We start from the raw sequence: 22,551 nt of genomic DNA, 5'->3' as shown, positions 1-22,551 counted from the left end.
AATATACCTGCCCCATCAGGTGTGGTGTATGTTAGAAGAGGTGATAAAGCCAGAGAAACCCACCTGCCCTGTCACACGGTGGTGTATGTTAGAAATGGTGATAGAGCCAGAGTGCTGCTTCTGCACCAAAGGACTTGGGAGTTGAAAAATTATTGCTACAAAGTCCAGTCATCTGGTCTCAACTGGCTTCTGCATATTTAGAGGATCATAACTAGGTGTGCAAACAGGCTGACACAAGAAGGCAACCATTCAACCACCTTCAAATAAGACAGACATGAGTGGCAGTCAGTCCAAACATCTCTGTAGAAGTTACCTGCATTTTCTACAGGTCACTTTCTCCCTTGGCTATAAATAAAACATGCCTATGCAGCAGAATGAGATAGTCTCAACCACATTGTCCCAATTGTTCCTGATTGTGGAATCACAATGAAGCCGATTATAAAATTCAAAACTAGATTTTTGCAATGTTGTCTTCCAACATTGCTAAAATTTTATATTGAGTTTCTATTTTTAGACACATTTTTGAACTGATACAATTATTGGCCTGCTATCTGGAAGTCTAGTTTCAGGTTTGAGGAGGACAAAAGTCACATTCTTTTGAAGAATTTGGAAACCTTTCTTGAATTACTGAAGTCAGCAGGAAACTATCATTATATCCCCAGATCATCAAATCCTGGGGATCTGTTGATCGGTGGTAGAAAGTTGGACTGTTTGACACCAGGAAAACTGGTTACTTTACAAAAGTTTTCACAGATAATCTCCCTATCTAAAATTAAAACTAAAATGCCATCTACTTGATTATTCTGTTTATATTAGCATATGGTATCTTTTCACATCTGTATCTCAAAAATGACACTAAGGACCCCTTCCTGTTGTACATTGCCCTAAAATTGTGTTTTCAATTTGTTTTGTTTTGTTTTTAGGTAGGTTCTTCAACTCCATCTACTTGGTAGCAGAAAAATGCTTAGTCCAATGAATAAAAAGTCTCTAGACCTAATTTCTTTTCAATATTGCCTCTAGCTCATCATGGGGGAAATTCTGAGCAATGGAAAGACTCTTTAGCCAAGAAAGGGGATAAAGACCTATACAACATTAATCATTGTGTCAAAGGTATCTAAGGCACAGCATTCCAGATACAACTTAGTTACACTCTGTGCTGGATACTTTATGTCAACTTGACACAAGCTGTCATCATCTGAGAGGAGGGAACCTCAATTAAAAAAAAAAAATGTCTCCATATGATTGGGCTACAAGTAAGACTGTAGAGCATTTTCTTAATTAGTGATTGATGGGGAAGGGCTCAGCCCACTGTGGGTAGTACCATCCCTAGGCTAATGGTCCTGGGTGCTATAAGAAAGCAGACTGAGCAAGCCCTGGAAAGCAAGGATAACCAGCCTTCAATCTGCCACCCCAGAGAAGCTACAAAATAAAAAGGTCCCTAAGAGAGACATACATGAACCCTCCCTAGAAGGGCAAAGGGACAAGATCTCCTGAGTAAATTGGGAGCATGGGGTGAGGCATGAGGGAGATAGGAAAAATAGGAGGGGAGAAGGGGCAGGGGGAGGAGAACATGAGGGATCCAGAAGGTCAAGTTGATGGAAGAACAGAGAAGGAGAGCAAGGAAAGAGATACCTTAATAGAGGGAGCAATCATTATAGGCCAGGACCCGCTCTAGGCCCCCTCTAGTTCCTGTGGATCAGGGGTAAGCTCTCAACTACCACTCTAGCACTATTCCTGCCTATGGCCACAATTCCCGCCATGATGGCCATAGACTCACCCTCTGAAACTGTAAGCAAGCTCCCAATTAAAGGCTTTCTTTTATAAGTTTTCCTTGGTCATGGTGTTTCCTCACAGCAATAGAAGTAGATTTTTAACTGCTTCTCAGGGTAGGTTGATTCTTGAACTAGGCTGGATACCTAGCTACATGTGTCCTCATGCACACTGGAAGAGGCTAACTCATCTAGCAGTTTAGGCGGTTAGCTGGGATCTGGCTAAGGTGCAGCTTTGTGCCTATGCTTAATATAGCTCAAAAATAACCTGCAGTGCTATAGTGAACATGTGAAGATTTATCAAACATTTATATATCAAATTGTGTTCTAAGAATTTATAGATTATACATAAGTATGACTTCATTTTTATGACAAGTAGACGGCTACCATCATTAGCCTTGTTTTACACTAAGGAAAGTACGACACAGAGGCTACTAACTGCTCATTAACCTTGGTAGTAAGTGTGAAAGCATGGAGAGGAAAACATACCCTCTGTACCAGAGTCCCTGTGCTGTGGCCCTTGAGCTGCAGGGCCACTGAAAGAAATGACAATCAGCATGCATTCTAACCAGTGAATATGTCTATTACTTTCAGAATTGCAAGAATATCCTATAAGCATCAAGAGACTGCATTTCCTGCTGGCATGCCTTAGAAAGAAGTCTAGACACAGCTAATGTGTCAAAATAAAATTCTATGATAAGTTTTAAACTGCATATGGATTGTTATTAATGTCTGCTATTAGAACAAACTCCTGGATTGAAAAATCACCAAGCTAATTATAACGCTCCCCTACTCCTCTTTTGCCTTATAGCAGACAGCATCCAAAAGCTACATTTAAAGAAGGACTTAAAAACTAAAAAGCCCAAAGCTACACAGAGAAACCCTGTCTTGAAAAACCAAAAACAGTAAAATAAAATAAAATAAAAAGCTTCTTAACCTTTCTTGTGCTATCTCATATTAATGTAAGCTGGTCAGTCATGCAGACTCCAAAGTAAATGAGAAGATGGCAGCATGTACCAGAAAACACACAGACAAGCAAAAGCCTGTATTCACACACATACAAAAAGTTTTGCAGATTGGAGCTACACTTCTATAGGTCATCTCTGATGCCATCTTAAGTGCAGTTGACAGAGAATGTAGTATTTGATAATGGTGTGTATTCTACTCAAATTATGAACCATAAAACCTCCCCAGTGAATTCTGTTATTCTCCCCTCCTTGCAAACACATACATACATACATACATACATACATACATACATACATACATACATGAAACTTGGGTAGTAAAAACAGAATGCCTGACCCAGTCTTAATTCTCTTAAATGTCCTTGACAGGGCCTTGCATAAAGAGGCCATGAATAACTTAGTTTTAATATATTTGTTTGCCTCACTTATGCCTGATTGGAACAATTGAGAAAAATTACATTCATAAATCTTCTTGCCAAGATAATTAATTATGCACAAAATACTCCAAGCTGCTTCTGATTTCCATTAATGAAGCATATTATCTGCAAACTAAGATGCTGCTATGGCTGAGAGGAAAGGGCAGTTTGCTTAACACATGAAAAAACAATAGTGAAGAAAGACCACTCTGCGAATATGCTTTCCAGACGATCACATCCCAAATAAGACAGAAGAACAGTTGATTTTCATTTACTGTTCTTGGTAAATATTGCACATCTGTAACTGCTAATGTGCCGATCATTTAACTTCCTTCCCCAACGAGAATTAACTGACCTTCTCAGAAGCATCAGGCCACAGGCACTGAGAGTCACAAAAGTATCAATTGTCTCAAATGGTCCTCCGGGGAGAAGATGCCTCCGATGTGCAGGCATCCACATTAGCACTTATCCATAGTCTTTGTCCTGATGCTTCACCTGTTTCTCTTTTTCTCAAGTGGTTAGAATGATCGACAAAGCTGCTGTTTTATTAATGTATCTGTCCATAGCCCTTGTGCTACATAAAACAAGCACAGAATGGACGTGTGCCCACCGTGTTCTGAGATTATTATCTAGACTGTACAGGAATATCACAACCCTAGGCCATGACTCCTAGCAATCTCTCAAGCTGGTGTCCATGCTGCCAATTATGTCACTGCATCAGCCAAGAACCATCCAGAAAGCTTAAAATCTCATAAGAGAATTATGCTATGTTAATGTCTAGTTAGGCTGAAAATATTCTCTTGTTTATATAACAGTTGACACTGCATGCTTAATTGCTGTTTACATCTTCAAGAAACTGAAGAGGCTCTACCTCCTCGACAATAAGACACTGTTTAAACTATATTACAATCGTTATCAAAGATTCATCAAATTTCTTATTCTACTTTTAACCCAAGGATATGTCTAAGATTTGGTCAAAGTCTTAAAAGCCGTTATTACAATATAGCATATACAGGTGAGCTCCTTTAGTTTTGCTTACGTTCTTCTATATTTAATAAAAAATGTTCATGGCTATGCCTGGACCCGTACTAGAATAAAAGTCCAAAAGTGGCAGAGCATATGCCACAGTGCTTACAGTAATCATCTGAGAGAACTGTGGTCCCACATTTCCAACAAATAAGAATGATTACATAACAAGCTAAGAAAATACTGTCTTGAAAAATGTAATTGAGTGCCCATGAATATGTATGGCTAGTAAGATGATAAAAGTGGCTTATTTGACTGTACCTTTATGAGTCCAAAATAAGTAACAAGTTTAGCCTTCAATCCAAGACCAATCCTTACTTTCTCTGGGTAGTGGAGGTAATATGTTGGGCCTACATTCTCCCTCTTGGGTAAAATGACAAAAAGTGTTGCTCTGATACAGCAATCACTATGTGCCTGGTACTTGACATATAAAAACTCACTTGGTCATCCTTATAAGGCTTGAGGTAATTACTATTATTACACACATTTTTAGAGATAGCAGAGCTTCAGAGAATTTAAATAACTGCTCAGTTACTCAGTTGATAAATGGTGGAACCATAAATTAAACCCATACAGAAGCCTGGCCCTAGGATGTGTGTTCTTGCAAGCACAAAGAATGGTTTTTATTAATTGCTCTTGCTGCTGCACTACAGTTAGCCAGAGAAAATGCACCATGGACTGTTTTCAGTGTACAAGTCTAAATTTTACATTTAAGGCGAAGACTCTCTTACTCATCAACGAGTTATATTTAAACAGTGCTTATCCTTATGCAATAATTATATTGTTTCAGGACTGTTAGGAGTGGAGTACAAATGAAAGATCCATCATCATCTCCATGGATGTATATGTAATTACCATGCCTATAAGGCATCCAACAATGTTAATCAGGGTCCCCCAGAGTGTATAGGATCACTAATAGTAAACCTGGGGAAGGAATTCATGTTAGTTTAACCACAAGAAGGACAGACAGTAGTATGTATTAATCATCTCTGAAGATGCTGGATATTGTATTATATGTTTATGCATGCTGTTGTTGCATTTTGTTGTTAGAATAACTCTCTGAATTTGTATTATTCTCAGTTTAAAGATAAGGCCCCACAATGAAATACTACTATACACTTACTGGAAAGGCCAGAATCGAACACACAGAATCCACTGCAGGCAGAGATATGGAACATAGAAATCTTGTTCATTGCTGGTGGAATGCACAACTAACTTTGGATGACAGTTAAACATATTCTAAGCACACTGTTCAACACATGCTCCTTGTTATTTATTGAAATGAACTGAAATGTAACTTGACACTAAAACCTACACACGGCTGTTTATTCACACTTGCTAAAACCTGGAAACAACTAAAATGCTCTTTAGCAAGTGAACGGATGAGTAAGCAGTTGTATATGTAGACAATAGGATATTAGTCAGCCCTAGACAGGCATGAGCTATCAAGCCATGCAAAGATATGGAAGAAGCTTAATTGCTTATGACTTGGGTTGAAATGTAAGTTAGTGTGAAAATCTACATAATGTATGGTTCCAACAGGAAAATTTAGGTAAAATAGATCAGTGTATACGGCTGGGAAGGGAGGGATAAATGAGTAGAGCACAAAGGACTTGAGGGGCAGTCAAGTTATTCTGCATGGAATTATAATGACAAAGACCCACCATTATACATCTGTCCACACTTACGCAATATACAACATTGAGACTGGACCCCAGTGAGTATAGTACCCTGGATGACAATGATGTCTTAATGTAAGAACATCAGTGGAGCTAAAGTCCTCTTTGGCTGGAGGATGCTGATTATATGGTTGGGTGCAAGGTAAATCTCTACTTTCTGCTTAATTTCTCCATTATCTCTAAAAGATGAATGGTCTCTTTCCAAAAGCAACCTCCAAAAGTACCTCACTCTTGTAAAGAAGAAAGGGAGGGAGAGAGGAGGAAGGGATGGAGGAAGAGAGGGAGGGACAAAGGGAAAGACTCCATTGAGTCAGAATTCATCAAGTCAGAAACCTTCTACAAAACCTGACTTTAGCCATCACCAAACAATTCAGTTTCCCAAGGATGTCAAGATATCTCCATTTTCCTTCAGTATGTAGATGAACTAGAATATTGTCATCTAGAATTTTTTGAATTCTGATATCTTTTTAAACTGCAGGAATTCAAGTGGCTGATTAGTTTTGCAGCCAGGAAGGCAAAATTACCAACTCAAAAATCAATAAGTAAAACCTACTATGGCTATGTTTTCATTATTGGAGCAATTGCTCTGCACTTGGGAAAATCCTCTTTGATGAGCCTTTTCTCTGGAGAGAACAGGTCGCTGTGTTAAGCTGAATGGGCAACAACTCCCTGTATATTAGAACAAGGAGAGTTTGGCATCTGTTTTGGGGAGCATCAGAATCAGGGATTTGAATTGTGAATGTAAGAAGAAAAAGATCAGTGAGAAATTCCCTTAAAAAGACAGTCGCTCTGGGAACATAGTGCCAGAATCAGAATTAGGAGAAAATTGGATGTCAGAGGGGGTAAGCTAATAATGAGAAAGAGGGAAGAGGGAAGGAAGAGCATGCACTATAATGGACCTGCTTGTGATGGGGAAGGCAAGAATCTAGGAACACTCACTTAGTAAACAATTTTTAGTGGATGCTCATCTGGGTATGAATTACCTCTAGGTATACCACCATCACCACTGACGATTACACTGTATGGGTGCACATTAAGTAACACATATGTGAGGTGGAATGGGGATAAACATGGGACCTGGAAAAGAGAAGGAGGCAGGTACATCATTCAAAGCAGGCAGGAGCCAGCAGAGCCCAGGCAGAAGATACCAGAAGAAGAAGACAGAGAAGGAGGCAACAGAACACAAGTAGAATATATGACAGGAGGGGTCTACACTGGTGTCTCCAATCCATGCCACTTCCTGCAAGAGACCTACCTGATTAATAGAGCGATACATGCCAATATTCATGTATCATTGGACTTTTAAATAGCACTCGTCACTGATCATTTATTTCATGACTTTCTCATCATACAGTCTAGTAGTTCTCAAGTGACAATGATTTTGCATACTGGGGTACATTTGACAAATTCTGGTGACATTTTAGATGTCCTAAGTAACTAAGGGTGTTCTACTCAAAATAGGGTGGTAAACATCAGAAATTCTACTTCCTAGTATGCACCAAGCAACCTCTTCCAGAGCAAGAATTATATACCACCAAATATCACTAGTTCAAAGACTGAGAAATACAACAGAAGAAAATTCATAAAGGTAAGAGATGCTGACTTGTGTTGTGTGCGTCTACAACACTTGTAGTAGGACACAACACATAGTAGGTACTCAGTAACTAAATCAAAATGTTATATATTAAGTCTTTTTTTCCAGCTTGAAGTAAGAACAAACATATGCTTCAGCTATATGTCTTTCTTCCAGTTTGCATCAGAGAAATGGGAAACATGAAAAGATCCCTCTCCTATGCATCCTGACCAGGAGGCCTGCCTCAATATGGTTTCCTGCCACTTAATCTACACACCTGTGAGTGTGGGATTGAGAAAAACAGAAACGTTGCAGAAGCTATACCAACTATTTGGTTTGGGCCCTTCCCATTTTTAATGTAAGTGATTATTATGTGCCTAGAGTCCGAATAATGAGCTTTACTGAGTCTGCAAACCCAAGATGTCCCAAATCCCTATAACCAAGAACATCCAGACACCAGCCTATGCTCTACCTTTTCTCACTGACTACTTTTCCAGGAATGCTGTCTCTGTTTTGTGCTATAGAGTGTTTTAAATGACATCAGCAGCAATGTAGCACAATTCAGCACATCTTTCCAGCATCCCAGAAAACCATAATTCACATTTCAGAATGTAAAGGAAAAACAAGACCCAAAGTAATGATCTGGAAGGGAAAATGCAAATTCAATGATAGAACCGTTATTTTCAAATGTCACAGGCATGCTCCTGCATACAATATTATAAGAAAAGGCAACTGGAATCTTCATTTTTCATATGCATTCTTACTTGAGAAAGCCACATGATAGTTAATGGAGAATGCTTTTAGGTTAACCATTACCAGATTCAACCATGGCAATTATGATGATGCCATTCTAGAACATTACTAGTCCTTATAACTGACCAAGTCCAAGACTTCATCTGATGCCCGTCTGTGTTACCTGGTTTTCTTGTTGGTCCCACAGACATAACTGTAAAACCTGAGCCAGTTCTTGCCGCTGTTGCTGCAAGTACTTGTCCAACTGCCTTCTCCTGTCTTGTAGAAGTTCAAGGAGGCTGTCGATCTTCAAACAGCTACTTTGAGCGCCTTGAATCAGCTCAGAATTCACATTAGATCCATCACACTTGAATTTTTCTATGAAGTCAGTGAGTTGTTGACTTTTGTTTAAAAGGACTAGAGATCTTTCTAAGAGTTCTAGAAGAAAATTAAAAAGAAAATATGTAGCAATGAGCATTTATGTACTTGTATTTACATTATTTTTATAATTTATATGTATAACATATTAATGATAAGCTACATTAAAAAGAATTTAAACGTATAAACATTTTAAATGTTTCTCAATTTCTATTTTTTAATCCCATGTAATCAAACACATGTGTCTGTCAAATTGATCACCAGTTGACATCCTCTGTAGTGATTGTATTGTATATTATAGAGTGGGGATTCAAATCCTAAGAACTCAAGAACCACCAGGGGGAAAGAGTATTGAAAGGTCGGAGTTGAGAGCAATGGTTTGAATTTCAATAATTCAGCATCAATTGGAGAAACAGTCAAGGGTATGCCCACTCTCCAAAAGACAGGAATAGAACCAGGAATCACCTGTGGTACACCCCTCCCCTTTATCTCACCTTCAGTGACTTGCTTATTTTACAATCCCCTCCCACTACTGGCAACTGTCTACTTCTCTCCATCCCATGATGCAAGTGTCACTTGGTGCCTGGACTTGTGCAGCCCTCTCTTGACAGCATCCTCTCTAACCCACTCAACCATCTTCACATTTACCAATTGAGACCTTTGTAAACATACCTGTGGTATGTGCTACTTACCCCAAATTGAAACATTCCTTTCTAAAGGGAGGAAGAGGGCTCCTAAGACTCAGGAAACTAAATTACTTATGAGGTCCAGGAAGCTCACTAAACTTACAAGACCCAAGAACTCTAAAGTTGTTAAGATCCGCAGTCTCCTCCCTACCTAGAATTATATGAGCCACAGACAATTGTGGAATGAGTCTTCTCAAGACATCTTCCTGCAAACTGCAGAAAGCTCTGGGAAAGCATATTTTATGAGTTTTCACCCATGCTTGGGTGGGCTCTTAAGAGATACTGCTGCTTTTGAGCCATCCATGCTCCTATAAGTAACCCCAGTAGACTTGCTGTTTCAACAATCTAAATGTAGGAATATTTTCTTTAGTCTATCATCAGTGCCCTGTCTAAGATGAACAGGAATTTGTCCAGGACTCCCAGGAGACATATCCAGTACTTTGTCTCTCCTTCTCCGTCTTCCTCTACAGTTTCTACCCCCCTCCATTTCCCTTTTCCTTACTGTGTATCACCCTCCCACTTTTCCTCTCTCAACAATGGCTTTCTTGCCTTAAGATGAAGGCTTAGATTCTCTAAAGTAGATTATCACATCAGGCATGACCTAATTTCCATCTTCCTTTTCGAAAATTCTCAACCTTACCTCTGTAAATTCTTCATACACCTATACTTTCTCCTGCATCCCTATTCTGTCTCATTTCCTCTGTCAAGAATGCATTCACTTCAATTCCCTTTATCTCTACCTCTAACTCACATTTCAGCTGTCAGTTCCCTACAGGATTAACTGAACTAACATGTCAATTAAGCATTTTCATAGTACAACATTACTCGCATTCATAACTCTTATCTTGGCTATAATATTACAGCTTTGTGTGCTTATTTGGTTAATAACTGCCCTTGCTACTAACCCTGGTGCAATATAATGACATGATCCTTGCTTCATTACCAGGAGCTGTTTCAGAAACACTGTTCTATGTCATTGAATTCAAAAGAAAAGATTGGAAAGTAATCAGGAAACTGTTTTCAGGAAAAAGACTAACAAGCCAAGGTTAGTGCAAAAGGAGAGAAGACAGTTAAGGTTATGTTAATCTTCAGCTATCTAAGGCATTATACTCTGGTGGAAAATTCTGGAAGGCAGAAACCTCAACCAGTTACACTGTTCTTACCTAAGCCATGAAACACAGTGGTCACACAGATGAAGCTAAAGAAGCAAAGCAACAATTGGGGATAAGTTTCATAATAGCTTCTAGGTAGATTTTGTCACCATGACATTCATTTTTGTACCACTCAACTGCTCAACAACTCAGAAATTTATTAGAACTGCTAACTCATATTTTATTCCCTTAATTTAGTGATGATGATAGATACAAAACCCTTGACTAGCAATCAGAAATTTCATCCATTAATATGCACTTCAAATCACATCATCTTAACCACATCCCACTAATCGGCTGATTAGTATAACTCCCATTTTATAAAAACAAAGCTCTTGAAGCTACCATTGGGCATTACTCATTAGGATCCAGTTTTTCTGATCACTGCCCCCTACAATCCTTCAAGTATCACACAGAGAGGCTTAAAAATATCCCAAGATTCATGCCACCAAAGACAAAGTATGCTTCCTGTATTCAGCTAGCATTTTATCTATCTTGACAACCCAAGAGGAGGCTCAGTAGACTCTCAAAGATTATAACTGAAAAGTAAGGCATGGCTCTGTTGTCAGCTGTATTCCAGGACAGAATAGCCTCAGGCTTCCTTATAAAAGCAGTGTGCATCTGTGGCTCATTGTGCCACAGATCTTGTTAAATTTGAAGAAGCCAGCAGAAGCAGAAGGAGGAATATTGAACACTGTCTCCTCTTCCAGCTCCAAATATTCATGGGGCAGTCCCAACTTCCACAGGGTAAAACTCCATGAGTGAAGTTGCTGTGTGATGATCACATTGGCTGGGTGAGATTGAGTTGAGATCATAGAACCCACCAAGGCCACAGAACTCTCTTGCAGCCCCATACCAGGAATGTTAAGTGATTCAGCTCAGTCCCAGGGGACCCAGCTAGATAACTGTTGCCATGTCAAAACAGCCAGCAGATGCTTTAATGCTGAGTCTACTATTACAGTGACAGGTGTGACCAATAAGTCATCAGGGAAAATATATCTATACATTTGGTAGGCTGCCATAAAAACTAACACTGGAAAGACTGCTATTAATCACTTCGTTTTGGGAAACTTGTAGCAAGCAATTAATAATAAAGAACTGTTTTACAGAGATTTTAGAGAGCAATATAAAGTGTGTGTGTGTGTGTGTGTTGTGTGTGTGTGTGTGTGTGTGTGTGTGTGTGTGTGTGTCTTTAAAAGGGCACTTTCCTGCTTTATACCTGTTCTACTTTTCTAGCATGGTCAAACTTTTGGGGGATCAAAGTCAATTTAAAAGTGACAAAGGCTACATAGAGTCTTTGTAAAAACCAAAATAAAACAAAATATCAAAATTTGTGACAAAGCCATTTTACTCAGACCAAGTTAAGATTAAACAATATATTACAAAGAAAAGAAGGAACCTTCCCCCACCCACTTATTGGCATTATTTTCACAGATGACACCTTCCATATACCAGTTGGGCCAGTCCCAGATTCTTGTGGTGAAGACCTGGCATATAAACTATGCTTTAATAATTCAATCATTGCTACTAGGTACTCTGAGAGTATTGGAAATATTCTGCATAATATTTTACTGGACTTTTATCTAGAAAAATGTTCTCATTCTTTTTCACTGTAATGATGAAAGCGTATTCCTTACTCCTGTTTGATATTTAAAGGTTGGTTTATCTACCCTTAGATGGAACACTGAATTCAACCAGTGAGTGTAGCTTAAGGGTCTGTAGTACTGCACACCTTGTGAGATACTGGATGCTGGGGATGGAAGGGTGAGCAGGAGAGAAGCAGCCTCTGTCCTCATGGATGAAGATCTATAACACCTACAGCTAACTTCCCACAGGTTCTCCACCTTCCCCTAGCGTATTTGCAAATAGTGCTTCCTTCAAGAAGATGGCCAAAAGCAAAGCTTTGTTTATCTTTTTTTTTAAACAAACTAAAATATAACAGCAGAAAATCTCCAAATACTGCCATTCATAAGAATCAATAAGCATTTCTTGCCTTTGGTATGGCGGTCATGAAGCTGAAGAAGTGACTGTAAGGCCTCCGCGCTCTCAAATTCATGAGGATTCTGCAGAAAGGCTTCAGCTTGGTCTATTTTTATAGCGAACTACAAAAAATATAGGGAAAGACATGAAATGATAAAAACACTTCGTTATATCTATAGTTTTTCTCATGCATAAATGACCTAGCTGACTCAATTTAAGAGTTGGGAACATGCACGTTGGCATGTTCTAATCTAGGATGGTAATCATGTATTCACATGCACTAACATTATAAAAATGCCATGGTTTCTCCTCCATTTTTTTATTTTGTAACTAAAAAACATTACATTATGTTTGCTAAACTAAACCATCTTGTTTATGTTGAAATATCTAGTAAGTTTTCAGCTAAAATTATTTTATATAGATTATATCTTCCCTACAGCCTTAAACTCAGTAACTATCAATACTCTAGTTGCTCCGAGAACAGCCAGAAAAGTTGCTGACAAACATCAACAAAAGGTTGGATAAATAATAATCTGTAAAATCCCAAGTAAATTTAACTTAGAGAAAATCTAATTAAATATAGTGATATTTTCCTGTGTGTTTAAACTTAGACATAGTATATTGAAGTTTCTGAATAACAGCATAATAATGCCAGCGAAGAAAACATGCTCAGGCGTACATGTGCACGCACATACATACACACTCATGTAAAGGGGAAAGAAATGGGTTCTAAAACTAAATATACCAATTTTGTTAATCTTGTAAGACGTAATGTGATTGGGGATGAGAGAGAAGAGGCAAGCTTTAGCTTTTGAAACTTCAACTGGCAACTTTAATTGAAGTTGTGTCAATAGCATTTGTGTCTCATTTGTATAAATAAAATTCTAAAGCAGAAATGAAAACTGGAACATTTCTCCTTTTCAAAGGAGGATGTGTAACAATATAGCACACCAATGATGACCAATATGATCAATTTTATTTTTAAAATGTTTCCTTAAAGTAGATTTGAGATGAAAAGTTATTTGAAGTCAGAATAAAATCCCCAGTGGGGGCAAAGCATAGTAAAATATTCTATTACAGTGTCCTTATAGTAGCAGATAGCTGATATGTTTTTACATCAAGGTTCAGTGGGGGTTATCATAGTTTATAAACAGCCCAGTAAAATGTTCACCTTTTGGTTTGGTTTAGAATAAAACAATAAAGGCAAAGTATCCATGAGAAAGACAAAGAAGCCTCCGACTACACTTGACTTCCTGTTTCGCTTTTCTAAAACAAAAATCATCTTTGAATTTGGTGATTGCTAATACTTTATGAAATCCATTGACTAAGAGGGTGTATTATAATTTGATTACTGCGACAGCTGCAGAAAATGCAGTTCTAAGTGGTATGGAATGATAAAAAAGGGCTGGTGAGTATGCCCCCTTTGGCCCCCTTTGAGAAGCACAGGAGGCCTCTGCCATCTTGTAGGACAAGCTAATGGCCACTGTCATTCAGCTGTATTGTTCCCAAATTGCAGCAGTGTCTGAGAAGACCTTCACATGGCAGTGAAGCCTGGGAGTCAGATGCTATCCTTTAATAACCACCACCAAGCCCATCATAACTTCTCTTAGAACCCCAAAGAAGTCTGGCATGGCTAGTCATAGGGGATTACATGCACAAAAGTGTTTGCATCTCTCCTTCATCAGGTTCTAATAACTGATTTTTAAAGATATTATTCCAAGAGACTCTTCAAGAGAAAAAGCCCATAAGTTATTTGTTGTTCTCCAATAGACCATTACAAAAGTTTACAGCCATAGCATAGTTACTATCTCTATTTCAGATTCTTACACACAAAATTGTTTCAACTGTAAACAAGAAGCTTTAAAAATTCCTTGATTTATTAACTCTTACCTTGTAGATTTTTTCCCCATCTAAAACTTACATCTTTCTGAAGTTTGTACAGAGTAGAAATGGCAATGTGAATTTAAACAGAGTTAAAATTAATTTCATCTTTTTTTTGCATTGCTGAAAACTGATTTGCCAAAGAGAATCAGCCTGCAGATTCTGTAGGACTCTGTTTCTGCTCAGTGTGAGCAGTTCATGGAATGGGAAGCAGGATAATACAGACATATTTGGTCATCTCCCTAGATCCAATAAAAGCTCACTCAACTGTATGGATAAGAGTGCCTCGTTGATCTGGTTTGGCTTAGTATTTCTTTCTACTCCTTGCAATATCTGGAAGCAATTTCCACATCACAGAGAAAATTAACTAGCATTAACACTAAAACCCACTGAGAAACAAATATTGAGCCTAATGTCGGGAAAAGATAATTTGCTGTGCTCAGGAGCGCTGAGTTTTAAAGACAGTGACACTTATAACCCTTCTACTAAGATGTGATGAATCAGCTAGGGATATAATTCGGCTTCTGTGAGTGTATTTCAGCTGTCTTATTTCTTCTTTCAAGAAAGGAGATCATATAAGGAATGCCCCACACCCAAGACAGTCTATAAAATGAGCAGAGCTTTGGTGTCAAGCTGTAGTGTGTGAACCTTGAAAGCTACGGTGAGGGTTTTGTTCCTCTTCTAGAGTTCATGGCCCATGAGATTGTCCCCCTCAAGTTTTATGTTCTGTTACTAATCTTCTTGCTTTCATTATTATGGATTTAACTCCTGAATTTCCCTTCTAAGAATGTCATGGTTTTCAATGCTAGTGATTTATCATGATGAAGTAGCATTTATCATCAGCAAGACCATGCTGCCACTGGAGTTAAAATGTGAAATTTCCAATAAATGTCTTACACAAAATGCACATCTTTTGGGAAAAAATTGGGGGTCTCACATTTTGAAATCAAAAACTTCCAAAAAGAAAAAAAGGAAAAATAAAAATAAATAAATAAATAAATAAATAAAATAAAAATAAATAAATAAAAAGTAAACTAAAGAAAAATTACAGAAGGAATGCAATGGTCATTCATCTGTGTCAGAACACAGTCCTAGAATAGAGTTGTGTGAGAGTTCGGAGTACTTGTGAAAAAACTCCAAGAAAACAGGATGTAAATATGGGAACCTCAGTTTCTTCTGAATGCAGAATTGTTCCTGGAGTGTGTTTTCTGCTACTCCCAGGTGTAGTGGAGAGGATGGAGTTTACTTCAGCTGTCATCCATATGGCTCAATGGAAAACATGTGTAGCTTGTCCTTGTGATTATACACTTTATTCAGTGACCCTCAGAGTATAAACTGATGCTCTGAGTAAAGTTGACTATTGTGTGAGACCTTAGTCTACCTCATTTTAGGCCCTAATGTCCCAGGTTCATGCTGCCAATTAGAGCAGTAAACAATTTGAAGTTCAGGGCCTTTTTCTTTCTTTACTTGCATTTTAATAGGTTTAAACTATAGAAATTCACCTACATTACTTAAGAAAATACTACATAAAATGTCATGTTTCTGAGTCAAACATTCTATGAAATGTTTTGTAATTGATTTTTCAAGTGAGCAGTAGAAATTTTTTTATTTGAATTAGAAACAAGATTGTCTGCATGTCAATTCCAATTCCCTCTCCCTCCCCTCCTGCCCTAACGCCCCCAACTAACACCCTACCTATTCCATACCCTTTATGCTCCCCAGGGAGGGTGAGGCCCTCCATAGGGGGTCTTCCAAGTCTGTCACATCCTTTAGGATAGGACCTAGGTCCATTCTGTGTGTCTAGGCTCAGAGAGATTCCTCCATGTGGGATGGGCTCCCAAAGTGAGCAGAAGAAATTTTATCCTCTACTTTTAGTCAATACAATCCTTTTCAGCATTCCCTACTAACTACACATAAGAGTCATAAGATTCTATGACTATATTACTATCTTCTAAATAGGAAACTGTATCAAAGTGACATGAGTAAGAGTTTCACTTTTTCACTTAACTATCTATATTTATATGACCAATGATCTATATTTAAAATATTAATTTTATTTTTTCAAAATAATACTAAATGCATTACATATATCATGTTCATTCTGCCATTTTGAACATGCACACAACATGTGTTTTAGGAAGTCAAACATTTTAGAGTGTGCTAGTTATTTGCATTGATTTGGAGAAGCAAACATTTTTTTGAAACACCAACCTCCAAAGCACTTTCAAAAAACTCAGATGTCAGCCCAAGGAGCTCCCTTCTCTTTTCAAGCATGGAGACCAGGGTTGCCCATGCTTCACCCAGAGTCTGGGCCATGGCATCGTACACCTGACCTTGAGCCTTGTTAGCTTCCGCTGTCCTGTCTGCTTCCTGTAAGAGTTCCCACACACGATCTTCCAAGGCCTAAGTCCAGGAGAACAAAAAAAGGTACAGTCATTGTGTCATCCGGTGTGAAAACAAAGCACCCCATTTTAAACACAAAGATGCCTGAAACTATGTGATCCAAGAAGTCTAGAAGATAATTTATAACTCATAAACACAAATCATATTTGATGTATAGGTTCATTATTCCCTCCAGCTTCCAGGTGAAAGTTTCTGGTCTTATACCTACAAACATGCTCTATAGATTTTTTTCCCCCTGATTTTTAAATTCTTCTGAAAATCTTCACCAAAACATCCAGCAACTTCCTCAAACTCAAACAGTCTGAATCTCCTAAAACCATCTTTACCTGGTCTACTGCTCACCTGACTACCTGGAACAGCTTCATAAAGATATCCTTCATTCCCCCTCCTCCATCCTAACTCCCTTCAATTCAAAGATCTAGTCAGTCACATAGCCCACTGCTCAAACCTCTTCTCTCTGCTTCCACCTCTCATCTTGGCTTCCTTGCTTGTTTGTAGTCATGCTCCTGCTCCAGGCTCTTCACTACCTAAGCCCTTCTGTGTGGTAAGGTAATAAATACCATGTTGATCTTTCTAACTCAAAAGTAGGATCCTGCCACCCAGCAACTTGCAAAACTTTCTGACTGATTTGCAGATAAAATTCAGTCTGAGCACAACAAATCAGGTCTCAGTACATGATTTTACTTCTAGTCTTTCCACTTGCTCTGTCATACTCTTCTGTACAGATAATCATCCATGACTCAGCCTAGAATTCTCTCCTTTCTAATCACATGCCTCTCCTTGTTCCTCCCATGACTCACTTGTCTGAACAGTTTTCCCCATTGGTCAAGACATTGGCATTGTGGGTCTTCCCTGACCCTCAACTGTCTCTCCTGAATGAATTTAGGGCCTTAACCTTTTAAGACTACTTTCAAGTATATAGCCATTATAAGTTTCTTCTTGCCTGGATAGATAGCTCAGCCTTACAATCAAAAAATACTGTTTCTTCTGATTATAAAAGTAACATACAGATATTCCTCAACTTATGACAGTGTTATACTACTGCCCAGAATCTGAGAAGACTACTACATGCTGCTAAGTGGACCCAGTGGGTTATAATAAAGAACAAAGACACAAAGGTGGAAGAGGGAAGGGTTGGATGAGAGAACTGGAGGTAGATATGGCAAAAATACATTGAATTTGTGAATGAAATTACCAAGAATGATTTTTAAAAGAAAATGTTTTAAGATATATTTCAATATTTTAAAAAATATGCATAGCTGAAGTTCAATGTCCATAAAGTTCTACTGGAATTCAGCCAAGCTCATTTCTGTATCTATGGCTGTTTTCACATCACAAAAGCAGAGCTTAGATAATTGTAATTAATGGAGTAATACCATCTACAAAGCCTAAAGTATCCACCACAAGACTCTTAAACAGAATAAAATATATAATGTTACTCTCTGACCTTTAACAGAAAACAGTAGGAAAATATTTTTCAGCTGCAAATACACATCACATGCAATGCCATGATTTATTTGTTATTCTCATATTATTAGACTCCAAATCTGTTTTCCATATTTAGCTACTGCTAATAGTGTTGGGTTAATATAATCTTCACTCTGTCTAACCTCTAATTCCTTGTCTATAACCTTGTGGCTTGCTCTTGTTTCTTCAAAAGCTAAGTTCTTAATAGTGGGTAGATTTAGTGGCCACCAACATTTCAAGTCTCTTGATATAGGTACTAAGCTGTTCCCTAGAAGACTTGCACCAATTGATGATAATATATTTCAATTTGCTCTTGACTCACCTGCAGTGTCTACTAACTCCCAGAACAGGAACTTTTTGTGCTATACAATTCCCATCATGTGCCCTGGTATGGGAGTCACAGCAAGCAAGTGAAGATCAAGCTGAGCTGTGGGAGGGGCTGTTTGTGCAGCCTATCTCCATACTGCAGAGCAATGGTTTTTAATTTAGAGAACTCAGGACTCTCAGTATGAGAAACCACCTTCTAACACATCAAGATTTGCTGTCCCATTGCTCCATTGTGAAACTGAAGCACAAATCCATGTGGGAGCATTGAAACGCATCAGCTTATAGTATTTTAGGAAAAGCATCAAAAAGTCTCTCTGAGACTACATTTATGGATTCCCAGGGATCTAGGAAGCATAGTTTGAGAACAATGCAGTAGAAGTATAAGGAAAGAAGTGGGCTGGGATATCGACAGCATTAACAGGCATTATATTAGGTGATAATATTTGGTGATCAGGGTCCATCACAAGAAACCACTCTGCTCTCCAGGTTTGTGGTCCTGGTGGGAGGTAAGAGGATGGTGGCTACATAGAGTTGAACTGAAGAAGTTCAACTTTCTGATAAGGAAATCAGAAAGCCTCTCAGGAAATGGGAGAGACTATCTGGAAACACAAGAGCTAGGAAGATACAGTGTGGTTTAGAATTGGATGCAAGAATACTAAGAAAGTTGGAGGAAAGGATGGAGTTAAGCTACCAGGAAGCACCACAGACACATCACAAAAATACATCTCATAACCACAAAGGGTAATGATATACTTCCCGAGGGAATTACAACAGTTAGGGAGTCTATTGCAAATAAATGGTGAGATAATTTGATTGGTATATTGTTCAGTTTGGAAAACAGCATACAGACAACTTTCCTTAATGTGTAATACTATAGGAATGTTCCCTGATATTTCCACCTTTCTATCTTAATATTCATTAACAAAATTACTGATTTCTTATGCTGTGGACACAAAATCCCACATGAAAAAAATTTTGAGGGAATTCTATTTTTTCATGCATAAAGATAGTCTCTTTTGAACAACAACAAAACACACACACACACAGACACACACACAGACACACACACACACACTCACACACACACACACACAAATGCACACGCACACGCACATGCACACGCACACGCACACACACACACTTAGTTATTTCTCCAGAGATGGAAACCATTTTTTCTTTGGTTACAATGCAAAGCAACAATATAGCAAGCCTCCTTTTTGGCAAGTGCTCTATAAACACAATGCCTCAGAGCTAGAGTTAGGGGTTAAGAGTGTAGCTAAGTTTAACAAGACCTTAAGTTTAACTCCCAGAACCATAAACCAGCACTGAGGCCCACAAGCTGACTCTGCCACTTCGTACCCTGCACATTTTATAAACCAGTTTTTCTCAACCTGTCTCTACCTTAAACAGTAATATTGATTTTATAAACTTATAATGATTAAATGAGTAATCTATGTGAGTACCTAGATAGCACCTGACAGACATTAACAGTTAACAAATGTCAGATGGTATCTTTAATTTTTTTATATTCATGTGTGCCTTCTCATTAATATTATTAAGTATTAATTGCTTATGAAACCACTGGATGGAGGACATACTGTAATTCTTGTAGGAATAAAGTAAATGCTAGTATACCCATCATAGGTAACAAAGATGTACTTATGATTTGAGGAGCTGATAATAAATACCCATAAATGATTTCAGAAATGATTGAAATATTGAAAATATAAGGCAGTTTAATTTTAGCATAAACATCAACAATCTACCTTTTAAAATCATGAACTAAAATATACTTTGGGAAAAAGTTTCAAAAACATGTCTTAATACCTCATTTTTGTTCTTCAATTTTTCACTAATCCTCTAGAATAAACTCTAATTGTTTGAAATGTGTTTTACTTTTTTGGCATTTCTGAAGGGCCCACTACCCAGCTTTCAAGTCATTCACACACAAAGGCTTATTCTTAGTTATGAATGCCTGCCCTTAGCTTGGCTTGTTTCTTGCTAGCTCTTCTTTTTTTTTAATTTGCTGCTCTATTTTTTACTTTTTTATTAATTTATTCCAATCCCAGTTCCCTCTCCCTCCTCTCCTCCTGCTCCCCCCCCCCACTTCTTCCCTCCACCTGTCATCTGTTCCTCAGATAGGGCAAGACCTCCCCTAGGAAATCTAATAAGTCTGTCCCATCATCTCTTTGAGGCAGGACCAAAGCACCTCTCCACCCCTCACACTCCTGTGTCTAGGCTGAGCAAGGTATCGTCCCGTATAGAATGGGCTCCACTAAGTCAGTTTGTGCATTAGAGTTAGATCTTGGACCCACTGCCAGCGGCCTCAGAGATCACTGACTCTGGTCTGACAAATGGGGAACCTACATAAAACCAAACTAAACTCCCTTAATGCAGGTGACAATGGTGCAGCTAGCCTTTCTTAATTTTAAACTATCCCCTCTAACTTTTGCCTCTGGGCTTTTATCTTTCTCTTCTTTAAATCTTGCTTTCATTCTTACTCCATGGTTAGCTGAATGGCTGGCCCCTGATGTTCTCCTTTCCTTGTTCTCTTGCTGCTCCTCTTTCTCTCCTTTTGGTTCTCCTTCTGTTTATGCTCTCTGCCTGCCAGCCCTGCCTATCCTTGCTCCTGCCCCACCACTGGCCAGCCATTCAGCTCTTAGTAGACCATCACGTGCTTTAGATGAGCAAAGAATCACAGCTTCACAGAGTTAAACAAATGCAGCATAAACAAAAGTCACACACCTTAAAATAATATTCTACCACAGATTATTGTATATATAAATACAAATGTATTCTCTATGATGAATGGTTATTTCATGTATGAAATTAATTCTATCGCATATTTTCATATGGACCGTAAGCATACTTATTATGCAAGATTAAAATGTACAAATGTAGCAAATGTCAAGGTGTTATGCAAAGTTTAAATCTTCACATTTGGATTATGTGGCAAATCCAACAGCATTGTCCAATTTGTCCCATTACTTTTGGAGATCTGTGTATGAGAACAGAGTGTTACATTTGGGACATGTAGTTCACTTGGGCTGGAGACTGTAGTTTTAACTAGGGTGGCATGCACACATTCCTTTTTATTCGTGTCTATGTCATCCCTCACCAATGATGGTGAACACAAGGAAGCAGATGCATGCTGTAATTATCAGAACTACACCACGAGTGCTGACACAAAAATCTCAATCAATTTTTGCAGTCATCTTTTGCTTGTTCTTCTCAATGCCAATAATTTTCCTAGTAAGTCTGATTAAAAGCCCATCATTCCATGCACGCAAAGGATCACATTGAGAGAATACCAGGCCTTTGCTGACAGGTGAATTATCTGCATCCCTCTACAGAAACATCAGCATCAAATTAATAGGAATTTCAGCCTACTGCCACTCTGATTCTAACTGTGCTGCTAAGTATTTTTGTTATCAACCATGAACACTTCAGGGTCAAAATGAAGATGCCATCTGAATTTTCTATTTTTCAGATGTAGCTGGATATTGATTTTCTAAATTTTTCTTGAAACCATATCTTTTCTGTCAAGCAATTCAAAATGCCTCCCAAGTTAAGAAAATTGTCTAAGTAAACAAAGAAAAATCCCTCGGCTCCTAAAATACCTTTTGACTTGAGAGTTTTTAAATTGTCTAACTAAATTGGGAATTTTAGAAATGTTCCATTCAGACAAATTAGGAAAGTAACTTTAATCTTTTCTCACATGCACAATTAACCAATGGTGGTTGTTCTAAAATTTGAGTGTTTGCAATAATAAAGTTATTTCTTTTTTAAGTAAACAGATCTAATCTACTCCATAAGACCTTATTCATAGATGTTCTTATGAACATGATTTGAACAACCATTCTAATGGATATAAAAAAGTGTCTGAAAATCTTAATGCAACAAATTAACATCATTAAATGAGAAAAATGAGAGGGATATACACAATTCAGGAATAAAAGGCAGAGCGGGTAAAATCAAAACGAAGACATGTCTAGAGGTCTGCATTTGTAATTTATCTATGTAAAGATAACAAAAAAGTAACAGGGCAATGAAAATACATATTGCTGTATAAGGAACCTCTGTGACAATCATCCAGGAAGCAAGGGATCTGTGTT

At 38.1% G+C, this 22,551-nt stretch overlaps 1 protein-coding gene across 1 annotated transcript in view; it reads right to left on the bottom strand.

The window, feature by feature from the left end:
* Window positions 1-22,551, bottom strand: part of Ccdc141 (coiled-coil domain containing 141) — a 156,936-nt gene that overhangs the window by 100,947 nt on the left and 33,438 nt on the right. The window contains exons 3-5 of the mRNA XM_027420097.2: window positions 16,451-16,642; window positions 12,372-12,480; window positions 8,348-8,601 (exon numbers count right to left, since the gene is read on the bottom strand). Of these exons, the coding sequence (XP_027275898.1) occupies window positions 8,348-8,601; window positions 12,372-12,480; window positions 16,451-16,642 (555 nt within the window). The remainder of the gene's footprint in view (window positions 1-8,347; window positions 8,602-12,371; window positions 12,481-16,450; window positions 16,643-22,551) is intronic.

Source organism: Cricetulus griseus, chromosome 6, assembly GCF_003668045.3.
Source record: "Cricetulus griseus strain 17A/GY chromosome 6, alternate assembly CriGri-PICRH-1.0, whole genome shotgun sequence".
Taxonomy (NCBI): Eukaryota; Metazoa; Chordata; class Mammalia; order Rodentia; family Cricetidae; genus Cricetulus; species Cricetulus griseus.
The sequence above is the reverse complement of the archived record's forward strand: the minus strand, read 5'-3'. Positions and strand labels throughout refer to the sequence as shown.